The sequence below is a fragment of the Choloepus didactylus genome, chromosome X (genome assembly GCF_015220235.1).
Source record: "Choloepus didactylus isolate mChoDid1 chromosome X, mChoDid1.pri, whole genome shotgun sequence".
In the NCBI taxonomy this organism is placed as follows: domain Eukaryota; kingdom Metazoa; phylum Chordata; class Mammalia; order Pilosa; family Megalonychidae; genus Choloepus; species Choloepus didactylus.
This window is the reverse complement of record NC_051334.1, coordinates 90,235,057-90,251,100: the sequence shown is the minus strand read 5'-3', so window position 1 is coordinate 90,251,100 and position 16,044 is coordinate 90,235,057. Positions and strand designations below refer to the sequence as shown.

Genomic DNA, 16,044 nt, shown 5'->3' with positions numbered 1-16,044 from the left:
GGAACAGGATACTAAGGGAAATTAGGGAAGGAAAGAGACCTAGTTCATCATATCTGTGCCAAATATTATCTGCTACAAAGTCTTTGATCACTAAAGATTTCAGTAACCAATTACTGTGCTAAGAGCTCGGGGTTATATATTAAACAGAAATGGCGTCCCAAACTTTTAGAAAACTACCACGCATAAAGAGATGCAATTATATGTATATACGTACATACACACACACATATAAATACTTGGATAATGTACTTGAGCAGTATTTGAAAATACGATCGAAAATTTTCCTATAGGAATGGGAAAGGCCATATGTTAAACTTTCAGAAGCTATATGGCTGAGCTGAAAATTTCTCATGCAATATTTATCAGAATTGTGGGAAATTTTTAGAACTGTTGGTTCTCTTTATCAATTTGAGCCTCGCACCCCGGGCCAACGCATTTTCATCTGGTACAAACCATTTTAAGGAGAAACAGGTGATGAAGCAGGGGCCCTTTTCCCTCCCTCGGGGATAAAATCCTCTAGCGGCCAGGCTCCATTCCGTGGGGGAGGGGGAAAACCGCTTTGGTGCCCCCGAAGAAAACGAGGATGGCAGCTCAGTTAAAAGAGACCCTCGCAAGTTCCTCAAGCTTAGGCCCAAAGGAAAAGGTCGTCAAAAGGAAAGGGCCCGATTGCCCCTACGGGAACCGTAACGGATTCCGGAATGAATCTGAGAGAACGCCACCACAGAGTTCTACGGCGGTTGCCAGAGCGTCGGACGTCAGTTAGAGCCTCCCTCCTCCTCTTCCCCTGAGCATTACCAAGGCAACAGTCGGCCCTCTGGGAGAGCGGAGGCCAGACGGCTGCGTTAGCGCCCCTGGCGGCTAACGACCAGCGCTGCAGGTCCCCTCACCATTTTTACCCCGCCCCTCTCTCAACACCGCCCCCCCCCCCCCCCCCCACGCACCGTTCAGCCACTTTGACTCCTCCCTCCTCTTCTCTATCTCTTCTTCCTCCTCCGCCTCCTCAGCTCTTGGGCTAGAAAATCTATGGGTCGAAACGTGATGCGATGAATCCGAGAGAGACCGAAACTGGGAGGAGGAGTGCAGCGGAAGCGGCGGGATTCCTGGGCATGGGGGCTTTATCACAATAGAGGCAGCCCACCCCCCAGGCAGTCCCTCCGGAGCAAAGCCCCCAAACCCCCTCTGGAAAAGGATGGCGGCGGCCCCTACCCAGATAGAAGCCGGTGGGTAGCTGTGTCCAGGGGTTATGGAGATGGGGACTTAGCACGAGGGCTGTCAGTTTCTTTTTAAAACGCTTCTATTTCTCTTTTTTGCTTCCCTCTCAACCTCTTTTTCCCCTTTTCCTCAGAGCTGTATTACCTGATCGCTAGGTTCTTGCAGTCCGGACCCTGCAACAAATCCGCTCAGGTGAGGGGAAGAAGGAAATCTGGGAGTCGTGGGGAATGGTCCCAATGGGGAAATCAAGGCAACGGGGTGAACGGTTCTTCTGAGAGTGAGGGAGAGGCCGGCCTTGACTAGTCCTACCGTCAGCGGCTGGGTTCGAAGTGGGGAGGGAAGAATGGGTTGATGGCCCGAGTTGCTCCTCACATCCGTGTTTCCCTTTTGCTCAGGTGCTAGTGCAAGAGCTCGAGGAGCATCAGGTATGGAACCCCTTCGGAAAGGGGTGGGGAGGGTTGGGGTGAGACTGGAGGAAGGGGATGGCAAGTTAGGACGGAGGGCATGAGATAGGATGGAGGCTCGGATCTGGATACCCATAGCTGTTGTCACTGGAGTGTACTGCCTTCTTCCCTCAAAAGGGGTAGACGACGCTGGGGTTTTAACTCGCCCCCTCTTTATGCTTGTGGGAGGTGGTTTTTCAGGATTTTCTCCCCCCTCAGTCCCCTCCCCCTCACACTTGTCTAGCTCTGAGGCAATAGATATCAAGGCAAGGGAAATAAAGACGCAAAAAGGGTCAAGGACCGGGACCGGCCGGGGTCGGGTTGATAGGAAGCTTAGGCTTCGCCTTTATCGTTTGCCTCCCTTCCCCTTTCTTTTCCTCCGGCCCCAGCTGATTCCTAGGCGCTTAGACTGGGAGGGGAAAGAGCACCGAAGAAGCTTTGAGGATCTGGTGAGTAAAGTTTTCATTTCAACTTAACCCAACTCTCTCTCCACCCCCTCTCCACCTTGCTCCCCCAACCCGTCCCCCGACCTCTTAGCCAACACCGCACTAGAGCTCGGTGCCCAGCCTAAGAACGACTGCTCCTTCCCCCTCCCTGCGAGGAGAAAGGGTACCTTGCCCTCCCCCTGGCCTCCCATGTTTCCACTCAAAAACTTTGAAGAACGTGAGTTCCTTATCAGAGGTGCCGTATTGTGGATTATGAATATGCTACAAACACTAGGGAAGGCCCATTGTAGGAGAAGAGAGAAACCAGGGGTTTATCTTGGGGCACGTACCAAGGACTGACGCTGGCCAATGACAGCGTCGGTAACAACCTGGAGTTCCGGATTAGTGGAAGAAAACTGGTTTCTGGTTGGTCCTGGCTTGAAATACGGGAACTGAGGCCAGGCTTGGTCTTTATTTTGGGGGGCGGGGGCGGGGGATTCGAGAGACTGGAGTTGAGGGACCCTGGGCTGGAAAAAAACAAACAAAAATAAGGAGCTTCGAGCGAATTCCCAAATTTGCCAGTTTTGGATAACCGACTACCAAATAAAAGCAAAATCGTTGTGTAGCTCAGATATCATCCATCAGTAAATAAAATTTGTACAGATGCATTTCCACTGAATAAAAACTGTGGATTGTGACCTTTTTGAGAAGCGATGAAGCACGATTTGGGGTTTACAAAAAGACAATTATGGTCGTATGTTGTTTTTCCTGCAAATATAATTCATGGTATAAATACACCTGTTTATCATTGATACATCAAAAAAAGGTGATTTAAAATTAAAAAAAAAATTGGGGGTTGCCATGTGTTAATCTCTGGCACAGTGAATTGGAGGCAGAAAGAAGTGGTGTTACTAAATCTGAATTCAGCTATTTTTCTGCAAATAAGATCCAAATAGAGCAAAATAGGGCGAAGTTAAGGAAAGTTGAAGGGGTATGATAGACTCTAAATTAAAAAAAATTATTTAAAATTTGCTTGCGACAGGGCTATTTAAATTCCTTGTGTGTTCTTTTTGGTATTTCTCTTTGTATTAAATTACAATAGTGAGGCCACATTATTTATAACCAAATCTACTGACTAAATTTTTTCTTATTTTTGCAAATCACAGCAAATGGTATAATTGTGATAAGGATAAACTTGACTTTCTGTACTATTAATGGTAAAAATTACTCAAATGAGTGAAAATTATTTTGAGAAACTGCATATATTGTCAGTTAATTTAATTTTTAGTCCAGACTTTTTGATGGACTTAAGTCTTGCCACAAACAAAGCAAAAACAACTGTGTCTACCACTGGCTGTTATAACACTTTATATTTATTTGGTTCTGAGGATAAATACAGTTTTATACTGAGGTGTATTCAAAGTGTTTTTGTTTAAATTTGTCCATCTCACAGACTACATGGGTCTCCAGGCAGGCAGTGGCACACATTTAGGCAATTGGTAAAAGGAGAGTTAAAAACAAAACAAAACAAAACTTTTAAAAAACTAGTTGGCAGTGATAAAGAAAAAATGAACATCAAAATAGTTAAGATACAGAGGCTCCTCACCAACACTTGGTTTATTAGACTTATATTGTAAAGGCATATTTTTATATAATTTTAATCAGTCTACTTTATGTTCTATATTTTCTTAATGTTTTTATATATACTTATCTGGGTATTTGAATAGTCATTATTTTAATGGTAAGTTGTATTAAGGGGCTGTCTATGATTCGAATGTCTTTAAAGGAAGAATTTTAGATTGTATATATGGTAGTAGAATAAAAACTAAGAAGAAAAATCCATGGAAGTGCACAGCACAGTGAACCCTAAGTTAAACCATGGGCTATAGTTAATAGTGCAATTATAAAAATGTACTATCATCTATTTTAACAAATATTTCACACCAATGCAAAGTGTTGGTGGTGGGGTGGTATAAGGGAATCCTGTATTTTATGCATGATTGTTCTGTAAACCCATAACTTCCCTAATAAAAAAAAAATTGGAATGTATCCCCCCAAAAAAATAAGATTTTCTAATATATAAATAATTGAAAGATACAAAACTCATTTTAAAAAATCATTCTCCAGGACTAATGTGACTGTTAGATGAATCACACGTCTATTTCATAGCATTGTAATATAAACTGAACTAATAGGAAGTAGAATTAAAACATGTATAACATACACACCAACACTTCTAAAAGTCCTGCAGAACCCAATCAATTTAATAAGGCACAGTTTGGGAGATTTTACTGGTCCCAAAACTTGACTTTGTAAATTCCTTTAAATTTGGAAATTGTAGTTACCATTTAATGTTTGTACAAGATCTAGTCTCTCCATTAAGTGCTTAACAGATATTGTTCTAATCTTTTCCGTTACCATACAGAATAGGTATCATCATCTCCATTTTACAGAAGGCAAATCGAAGCTCAGAAAACTTAAAATGCTTGCTGGAAGCCACACGATTAATCAGCAGCAAAGCTGGGGATCAAACTCAAGCTCTTTGTATTATACCATGTTGCCTAAAAGCTGTCAAGAATAGGTTCTGACTGACTCCCTTTGTGGAAAATCTAGGATATAAATAAGTAAATTAAATGAATTAAAGTAGGCTTTGTCTCTCTGAAAAAAAAGATACTATTTATTATTTGAACTCAACTTCCAGTTGAGCTTTTGGGTTACTTTGTTTTTTACTAATATCTTTGCCTAGTTAAATGGTCTTTTTCTTTTTTTTTCCTTTACTTTTTTTTTTTTTTTTTACATTTTCCTGGGCTGTAATCCTTAAAGTGGAATTATCAGGTAAAAGGTCTCATCAGTTTTATAGCTCTTGTCATATATTGTAGTTTGCGTTCCAGAAGAGTATGCTAATTTCTAATGTCACCATTTATGTTCTTACAGTGGTAGATAAGTAGTGTACTTTTTTTTTGTTTTAATTTTTATACTGTATACTTAGATTTCTATTTTTCCATGTTGGTATCCAATTTTTCTAGGATTATACCTTTTTCATACCTTTTTGATCATTTGTCTATTTTCTACTTATACGGCTTTTTGTAAAGAAAGGTGGAACAGGATTGAGTGAGAATTTGAACAGAAGGAAAAGGAGATGTGTTGTGGCTAAGAACTGAATGTGCAGTGTTAGATTAATTGCTGGATTCATCGGTTGAATTGTTGATTAAAATTATTTCACATCTGACTTCTTTGATTTTGAGTGTCTTCATTGTGAGAGAAATGGATTTTTTCTTTGGGTAGATATTTTTAAAGTGCTGGTACAACAATGGGTTCATACAATGTGATCTTTGACTTACCTACATGTTTTGCCTTGAAATTTAGGACAAAGTATTAATAAATAAATAATCTTGGTTTAACTGATGTGTTTCATTTATAGTAGTATTTCAAATTTAAGTTGTACTAAGGTTAAAAAAAGGAAGAATACAAATACATAATGAAGAGGTGAAGGACTGTAAACAAGGATATCAACATGCTGAATTGGGGTTGAATCGTTGTGGTTACTGCATATTTGAAATACGAATTCTGCATTTCTGTCCATATGTATAATTTCTACTCATTTTAATTGATTTTTAATACCTACTTAATTTGATTTATCCAGAAGAATACTAAGGTAATGGTAAGTTCAATTTCTTCAACACTTCATGACTGCTATTAGTATTACATATTCTAGAAAACTCCCATTTTCTTTCTTAAATGTTCCTCTGATTTAGTGTTTTACTTATAATTTAGAACATTGTGGATGATGGTTTTTTTTGATAAACCTACTGCAGACAAATATTGACATATCTAAATCTGAAGTGCCTTTAAAAAATTATGAGTCTGTACATGAATCTTGTCAGTTTTTGTTGAACTGTAAGGATTTTGAATATGACTTTCAAAATAAAACATTCTAAATTAGTTTTCAGAATTTTAAGTAATGATATAGGGAGAATGTTGAAGTAGTGATATTTGTTTTGAAGTTTGATCTGAGCATTTTTGTTTTATTTTCTGCTTCCTAGTTAACTCTTATTGATAACATAGTAGAATCAGATTTGCTTGTTGCAAATAATCTTAAGATAATTTAAAGAAGTGCAGATCTTTTTTTCATTTGTGGTGACTTCATTGAATTGTTGTATATTTTTCTTGATTCCTCCTTGGAAATTTATTGGGGATAACAAATGCAAACTAATTATATGTGTGTGTATGTTTAAATGAACACTTATTAATATATAAATTTTATATTTTGAAATGATTTGAAAATGTTTTTAAAGGCACATTTAAAGTCTTTTGAATCATTTTAAGGGGATTCCTATTATAAGACTGATCCAAGGGCATAATTATCTTTAAGTATAGTATATATTTTACATTTATTCAGCACTTTTCATCCATAGATTTGAAAGTACCAGTTAGTGTTTACATTTGCAGTGACATAGATTTTATTACCCTTGTTTTATATGTAAAATATGAAACAATTTTATGTTAATTTTTTTAAAAAACTTTTAGCCAGATTGAATGTTCATTTCTGACTTTTAAAAGATTACATCTTTTAAAGATTACATTTAAAAAGATGTATATGATGACATAAAAGAACTTGCATCTGCATATAACATATTTGAGTTTAAAAGTGTTTTCACATTACCTCTTCTGATCCTCACATACTATTTTAAAGTACTGTATTTGAATTCCTGACATACCTGTATTTTTTTTCTTACATAACCGAGCTGTTATTCTACAATTACTAGTAATTTACCTTAAATTGTCTATTAGATCAGGAGAATAATCTTTGCTTGCTGGTAGCATAATTACTGTATTTTGAAGTGTGGAAGCAGTTTAAGCATGTATGATTTATTAACTGCCATGTGGACACAGAGCCATAGTTGGGAAGAACAGAAAATATTGTGGGAAAGCAAAAAGCATCTGCTGTTCAACCCTAGTGCAGTATGGTGTAGCTGATAGGTATTAAAGCAGAGAGCAATCAATGTCTGGAGACTAGTATTCCTGACTACTGACTTGCTGTAGCCATATGTATACTCTTGCTTTCTGTAACATGTTGGCTTCACCTACTTTTCTGGATTAAACCTTGGCTTTTTTTTTCCACACTTGAGCTCTAGGTACATACCTTAAATGATTAAAATCCTTTAGGAGATTTATCATTAGTCCTTGGAAAACTGGTATCTCAGTGCACATGAAATGGTAAGATGAGAGTGAAGAGAGCTGCTGTTAGGGAGAAAGAATTTGATGAATTGGTTGAATTTTCCTTACAAAAATTTGTCATGAAAGTATCTTTGTCTCTTCTGGATATTAGAGGGTTTTTTCTTTTGTTGTTGTTTTTGTTTGTTTATGGCTGATATTGATTACTGGTTGATTAATAAACACTTTTTTTGTTTGTAAGGAGCAAAATGGTAATTTAAGGTAATGTAGTATTTGTGTCATATTTTGGAGACATTCTTCTTGGACATTCTCACAGTGGGATTTGTGAGTAGCAGAAAAGACCATAGGATTTAGTCTGGAAGATAGTCTTACTTACTGAGTGACCCTGAGCAAGTTACTTAACTTCTCTGAGCTTCACTTTCTTTATTTATAAAAACAAAATTCCTACCTGTTTTACAAGATTGTTTTGTGGACCAAATAAGTAAAATGTGATAGGAGGTATTTTGTTAATTGTAAAATGCTGAGCAAATGAATTGGTTGTTGCATTTTAAAAGTAGGACAGAGAAATTGAATGGCTAGCATGGAAATCTGGAGAACAATGACCCTAGAATTTATATTTTACATAGCTAGTTATCACTTATTTTCCTAATATTTTTATAAGGTGAGGGACATATATAACAGTATTATAAAAAGTGTTAGAATTGAACCCAAAATGAGTGTTTTGAAATGCTTCTGTATTCACTAAAAAAAATGTGATTATGTCAAAAGATAATTAGTATTATTTGCATTTTTATGGTTATATATACATAAATCATTCAGGTGTAGTGTTCACTTCTTTTTAAAGAAGTGGTAGATATAGTGTGAGTCTTACAGATGTCTTACTGCTGGGATCCTCAACCCTTTTGATTGATCTTTTCTTCCATGAACTTATTTTCTATATATTATTGATAAATTATTTTCTTGTATTTTAAATTATCTTGTTGAAGGTATTTTCCCTATTTTCCCATGTGCTTTAGTATCTGTTATGGTGCTTTATAATTAGCAGGCACTCATTATTTGTTCAAATTTCTTAACTATTGTAAGAAGCATTTCATGATATATTTTTTAGGCTTATTTATTCTGCTAACTGATACTAAGTTCTTTTTTTCTTTTGTGGAAATTTTTCTACTGAGAAACTTCTAGAATGTGAGTGGGTCATCTGCCCTCAGGGTTATAGTACTTTCAGTGCTTTCTTGAGGCAGTATAATCCTGAGAATACTTGAGTCTAGGTGGGTTGCTCTGGCTGTCACATTCCTGCAGAAATTTTAAAACTAAAAAAAAAACAAAAACAGAAAAACTATGAACAGTGATTAACATGTTCAAAGTCTCAAAAGTCTTAACACTTTGTACCCCACCCTGCTAACCAGTGGTATGAGTAGAAAAGAAAGTCCTGCCTGTTCTCTTTCCCTTTCTTCCCATTTGTCCCGTCTCCTCTTTCAAATACGGCAAGCATTAAAACCCAGCATTTAAATTATAAAGATGTACCACCAGATTATTTTAAAAATTTATATTTTACTGAAGATATCAAGAAGAAAATAAACTGTTAATTTGTTTGGTTTTCTTTTAGTGTTGTTTTTTTTTTTTGTACAAATATGCATTTTTTTTCCCTTTAAAAATTGGATCATACTCTGGATAGAGTTTTTGTTTTTGGTTTTGCTTTTTTTTTTAACAACCTTATAGGGGAGCACTTAAACATTGAGGAAATACTATGTGCTAATCACTGTGCTAAGTGCTTTTACTGGGTGGAGGTGCCTTTTTCTTTATCTGGAATCTCTTTGTCTGTCTTGTGAACTTCTACTTATCCTTCAAGTGTGAAATTGGACAGGAACCCCTACCCCCAGGCAGAATTAGGTTCTGTACTTCTTTGCTTCCTTAGCTCTGTGTACTAACCTTTGAGCATTTAGAGCTTTGACTTGTTTCTATTTACCAGTTTTTTTTTCCCCCTTCTGGGACTGTTGGTTCCCTTAGGGCAGCAGTTTCATCTTTTCCTTTACATTCTTATCCTCTAAATGTCTGAATGAATGTGCGCGAATGAATGATTTTGGGTTTGTCTTAACCAAATTATATGAAGTGGTTATTACCCCTAATTTACAGTTAAAGAAGCTCAGGCCCAGAGAGGTTAAGTAATTTTGCCGAGGTCACATTAGGAACCTGGGATGCTGGAAGGATTTGAATATAAGTCTTGTTTCTACTGTATTATATTTCCACTGTATCAAAACTGTTAGAGAAGAGTAACAGTAAATTTTAGAGCCTGAATAATCGGGGCTGTCAGAGTTAAAAGTACCCATGCTTATCTCTATACTACACTTATATTGATATATTTAAAGCCTTGCTGTAATTTTCAATATCGGTTTTCTTTTTGGTCCCTAAAATTCAAGAAATCATATGGTTAACTTTTTGTATATGCCTCCTCCACACCCCCACCCACCCCCCAGAAATTAAAAATCTCAGACAAAAATCTGTCACATTTTATTTCTGTAGCATCTGATCCCAGTTTGTTTCTTCATCTCCTACCTCTGTGGTCATGATCCTAGTTAGAAAACAAATACACACACACAATTCTCTGTTATATGTGTTTTCCTGAGTTACTTTTCAGACCCTATTATTTCTGGAAGCCAGAGTAAAAATGACATTATTGCCATCTGAAAATTAGTACTTCAAATGTAGTTCCTGATGCCTGCCTGGCCTCTTGATATTGGGTACCTTTTGCATTTTATTTGGTGTACATCTGAGTTCAGTTTAACTAGTGATGAGTAGGAGCAACTCAGTGAGCTATCTCTCTGTTCTTCACAGTTGTCATAATGATTCTGAAGTGTGGTAATTCATGTGTTAGATTTGCTCTTTAGAAGTTAGCCAATCTTGGTATCAAGAAGATTTTTAATCTAGTGTTCATTTAATTTCTTTCAGTTTATTCATATTTAAAGTTTTCATCTCTTTGCAGTCTATGTTAATTATCTCTATTTTTATACTTATTCAGCTACTTTAATAGGGCAGTAGTAGAAAGAGCAGTGGGCAGACAGATGCAGATTCCTGTCCCCACATTGTGACAATTGGACAAGGCATGTCACTTCTGATTCTGTTTTCCCTTCTGTAACTGACATGTGGAATTAAGTTGATTATCCTTCCAATTTCAAAGATTATATAATTTAACTCCTTGGAGGTGTTTTATAGAATAATACAGAAGTTTGTGTTATACTTTTGAACTTTTTTTTAGAGAATGCTTTTCTTCTGCAGCTCTCAAAGTGCTTGGTAAGTGTTACTTGTTGGCCATTATATTCCAGACACAAATGTGGTTAAATGGCTTGTCCTTGGCCAGCATGACACACTAAGTTAGAAGAAATTAGAATGCTGAGCTTTAAATGAAAACAGTGGATTATAATATTAAACCATGCATTTCCATTTAATAGGTTATTTTAAAATAACATTCTTTTATGTTATAGTTTATTATATATTATATGCAAATTTAATACAGAGTTGTAAAAAACTTGAAAAAAGTAACTGAGAGTAGCTAAGGGGTCTTATGCTAGAAAAGATCACCTTTAGAAAACTCCAGCTTTAATCAAAAGCAAATGAATTCAAATAAATGTTAACTACCACTTACAAGTCCTAAATTTGATTTAGAAAAAAAACTGTTACTATAAGAGCTATACTAATATAGTCTAGAAACCTGTGGATGTCATTTAAAGAAGCTAGCATGTTCAAACTCTAAGTATTATTGCCATTTTGCTGATAGAACTTATGTTTCTCTAGTACTGTTTTATAATCAAATTTTTATTGATTTTAGAGGAATGGACTTTTTGAATGACCGCTTAGAAATGGAGCAATTGTCTATTGTATAGGATGGAAATCAAACTTATGAAATTTGTTTACTAGTTTATAAGACCAGTCTTCAAAGGGGGATCATTGAGGAGTAGATAAGCCTTATTTTAGTTGCTGAATGATTTATAACCATTAATGATTCTGTATTTTTGAATTACTACTGAGAACTTGAATGAAAGTTTTTATGTAATTAGCTGAAAATCAAATGTCATTGTTCTTCTAAAATGAAATAACCAGAGGCCTTTAAGATGTCAGTTTAAGTTATAATTCTGACAGATTTCTGAGTTGGGAAATTCTAAAAGTTCTAATCATGGAACTCCCAGTTTCTGTATTGTATATTGTAGATTTATTGCAATTTCTAGTGTAATTAGGTTTTTTTTGTAGCAATTGAATAACTCTTGAGTTGGTCGGGGGATGATAAAAATAAAATGGAAGAAAATTTCCAGTAAAGACATCAACTACCACTGTATGTAAAACAGCATTTGATGATGAAAAAGTAACAACTGATGTCTGTAGCCCAGTTTATCTAGGATAGTATTGGGGAAAACAAAGGCATAATCTATAGATGTTAATATATAGTACTTTAAGACCTTTTCCTTAAGCTATTTATATTTAAGAGTATTAACTATATTTGTATGTAGGCATATTTAGGAAGTGCTCTAATGTATGAAGGGTATGAATTGTATACTAGCATTTTAGTATATCAGTATCTGTAGGTAACATGAAATGTTTTCTTAGATTGAATCTTCAGCTGCTTTAACTTTAATATTAACTATATATTTTATTGAAAGATAATTCTATGTAGTTATTTGCTTGGAAAACAAAAGATGTGAGAAATAATTGAAATAATTTGCTTGATCCTCTTTTCCTATCCAGAAGCTAAATCTCATAGATGCAAATCTAAAACAAGCAGGTTAAATTGCCATTATTCATGAGCATCCTGACAGCTGCCCAGGCCCCAGTTATTTTGGTAGACTAAAATTGGTTTTTGTAGGAGCTTACAAAAGATAATTGACAGGAAATAATTAAAAATAAGTGATAGTCACAATATAATCACTTCTTCCAATATTACTGAGTACATGTTAGTTTGTAGTTGCTTATCCAATATTTTCTAAGAAAACAAAACAGTCATCTTGATTTGAAAATCGTAAGCTTTTTCATCTATGAATTCATATGATAGCTTTGCATGCAGTTAGATTTCACTTTGATTTTTATTCATTCATTGATTCATTGGTTCATTCAGCAAGTATTTATGGAGTGTCTGTTTTATGCCAGGTACTTTTCTGGATGCTAGGCATATAGCAGTGAAGAAAACAAAAAATTTCTTCTTTCATGGTCATCACTAGGGAAGATGTACAAAATTACTCTTTTGTATTGTATGGTTGTACTTGACCTGGTGGTAACATATTGCTGTGTGTTCCAGGTAATGGATATTTTTGTGTTTTACTATAGGACTTATAAAATTGGCATTTTAGCCAGAAGTAGATTGCAGGACCTTATGTCAAGATGGAAATGTAGATATTCTTTTTATCTAAGGATTTTTAATATTCTAGTTTTCTCTGCTGTTTTATTAATTATATATTTATTAAACACACCAGGGATTTGAACATTAGTTTAGATAAAAAATGGAAAAAGTAGGTTTTTGTTGTTATTGTCTCATCCCTATCTGCATATATAGCCCATCTCCAGAAATGGACTTGTGTGTTTTTGAAAATGAATCCATGTCACAATGAATTTTGTTATATAGCTCAGTTGTTCAGAGCCTGGTATTAATAAAATCATTAATTTGATATCATTTTGAGTCCAGTTAACTTTTATGAGAAGAGAAATTCTGAGTGATTGTGCAAGTGTGTACTGTTAGTTCTAAGGTTACTTGGATGAGAGCTTGGTGCAAGTAATAATACCTTTCATTTGCATTCTTATTTGTACAAATTGTAGATCTTCTGATTCTTAATCAGTTCATCATTACTACTGGATAAATATATTGGGTATTTAGAGTTTACCTATCACATTTGTACATTTTTTGGTATTAAGCATGCTCACATTTGCTGTTTTGTAACACTTAGTTCCTAAAATTAACAGCTAAGCAAATGATTCAATCAAAGCATATAAAAGTAAGTTAAAGTGCCATGTCATTTAAACATGCTTAATTTTTGTAGCTGTTTCTTAACTTTGGTACTAAATATTTTAAATTTTATTATCCTGATTCAATATTTTAAAATCATACCTTGCTCCATGATGGGACAGTTGGGTAGTGGAATACATTGATATTTTTAAACCAAATTTTTTTCCTGTGTTTTACTTATGTTTCTTAGGTGGCAGCCAATGCACACATTCCTCCAGACTACCTCCTTAAAATCTGTGAGCGGATTGGTCCCTTACTAGATAAGGAGATCCCTCAGAGTGTCCCTGGGGTACAGACATTACTAGGTGTTGGTCGGCAGTCTCTGTTACGGGATGCCAAAGGTAAGAGTTTCACAATTCTAAAGCACAGATTGATCAGAGGAAGGAGTGGAGAGCAGCATATTTTTACATTAAGTAAACATTCCCATGTCTTTCTAAATACTCATTTTATTCTAGTTTTTATTTTGCTAATCTTGTTCCTATCTTTTAGTATACAAATAAATTTTTAGGAGCCTTTTTCTGTGAAACTGAATACTGTTTCAGGTAAAGAATAAAGTCCCTTTGCAGTCCTGTGGGGTAGAGGTCTCCACGATTGATTCTCTGTTTAGTACAGTATAAATGCTTAAAGGAGTCTTTCATTACATTACAATGTTTTCACTCTTTGTGAGTCCTGATGATACCATCCTATAGTACTAATACTGTCACATTGCACATTTCATAAGGGGTAATTGAAATTTATGATCTGTAAAGATTTTTATAATTGAAAATATTTGAGCAAATATATCAGCCCAACAGTAATTGTTTAATAATATTTTCTCTACTTTTTCAATCTTTCATGGATTTTTTTCCCAAGTTTTACATGGAACCCCAATATGTAAAATACATAAAGTGATGTTTTGTGCACATAAATATGTGAAATTAGGGGTTGAGGATGCCTCTTGGATTAATAAATACTTCAACTCTAGCAACCCATTTGTATCTGTTTTGTTTTATTAGTATGATATTTTTAAAAATCATAATTCACAAAGATAAATAGTTGCATAAATGAAAACAATTTTTAAACATGTTATAATTAAACATTTTATAATTCAAGGAAATTCTTCAATCCAATTAATTTGGAATCTCTGAAGGCAGTAGGAGGATATTTTTGTTTCAAAACTGAATTATTCAGAATATTTAATATTTGCTTGCATTCCTGGGCGTAAACATAAAAGTAAGACAAAAATCACAGCTATTTATAGTCAAGTATCATATGAGATGCATTGTCATTATTTAATATGGCATGACTGACAGGTACTTTATAACATGAATATATACCAAGTATAAATTGGCCTGAATTTTGCCTGGCACACTTATGCTATAGTAGTATCCTTGCTTATACAGTTTTATATTAGTGGGCATGTATATGCATAAAGATCAAGAAGGACTAATGCAAACTTATAACCTTATTAATCAGTTACGTATTTACCTGTGGGAAAATAGCCCTGAGCTGGGAATGCGTCCTTGACTTCCCTAGCACCCACACTGTTGATACAAGAAGCATGCAAGTCTTGGATGGTCTGTCCTTGACTTCCCTGTTTTGCTAACTTCCCTATCTTGCTTTCTCTGGCCTGTCAGTAGCTCCCATATTTTCTGTGAGAAAATGAAGCTAATAAATATGATGTGGAGCAAGCGAAGGTGCTCTTTGCCTACAAGGCTCTGAGTCCCCTGCTCCCAGAACTTTATATTTTGTGTCCGTGTTTCATTCCTTCGCCGCCCTGTCAGCAAATATTTACCTAAGGTTCACATATATGCACAAGAAAAGCCTTAGTTTGAGATCAACCCATTAATAAAGTATCCTGGTGATATGTTAAAGTGTTGTTGGATAACAGTCATAATTTGGTTTATATCATGTTAAAATATGTGCTTGTTATTTTTATTGTGGTTTCAATGGTTAAAAGTATATTTCAACAAATGAAATTGAAATCAAACATTTACCTCTGAAGTACAGTTTAAAAAAAAAACACTACTCTACTCTTTAACCTAACTTCTGATCATTTTGTATAGACTGTAAGAGTACACTATGGAATGGGTCTGCTTTTGCCGCTCTGCATAGAGGCAGACCTCCAGAACTACCTGTAAATTATGTGAAACCTCCAAATGTGGGTGAGTCATATCCATGTGTTATAAACATATTCTTGATTCATTCCTTCCTGAACTCATTAGAAAGCCAAAAATAGGTTCCAGAATTAATATTTTTGAATAGTTTTACATTTGTAGTCTAATTTGTCTGATATTAATATAGCTACTCCTGCTTTTTTTTGTTGTTCTTTGCATGAAATATCTTTTTTCAAATTTTCACTTTCAACCTATTTTTGTCCTTGTGTCTAAAGTGAGTTTCTTGTAGACAGCATATAGATGGGTCCTGTTTTTTAATCCATTCTGTCAGTCTGTGTCTTTTTATTGGGGAATTTAATCCATTAACATTTAGTGTTACTACTGTAAGGGCAGTACTTCTTTTACCATTTTGTCTTTTGGATTTTATATGTCATCTTATTTTTTCTCTCTCTCTCCTTTTACCCTTTCTGATAGTCTTCATTTCTACACTCTCCTCTAAACCTGACTCTCCTGTCTTTTTCTATCAACCTGTAGAACTCCCGTTAATATTTCTTGTAGCACAGGTCCCTTATTCCCAAACTCTCTCAGTATCAGTTTCTTTGAAAATATTTTAATCTCTCCCTCATTTTTTTTTTATCATCATTTTATTGAGATATATTCACATACCACGCAGTCATACAAAACAAATTGTACTTTCGATTGTTTACAGT

The 16,044-nt window shown here is 35.1% G+C and overlaps 1 protein-coding gene across 1 annotated transcript in view; it reads left to right on the top strand.

Moving 5' to 3' along the window:
- The first annotated feature begins 1,004 nt into the window (after nt 1–1,004).
- Nucleotides 1,005–16,044, top strand: part of BRWD3 (bromodomain and WD repeat domain containing 3) — a 227,938-nt gene continuing 212,898 nt past the window's right edge. Inside the window, 6 exon segments of the mRNA XM_037821172.1 lie at nt 1,005–1,220; nt 1,346–1,404; nt 1,608–1,637; nt 2,045–2,104; nt 13,429–13,579; nt 15,284–15,382. Coding sequence (XP_037677100.1) covers nt 1,190–1,220; nt 1,346–1,404; nt 1,608–1,637; nt 2,045–2,104; nt 13,429–13,579; nt 15,284–15,382 — 430 coding nt within the window. The 5' untranslated portion in view covers nt 1,005–1,189.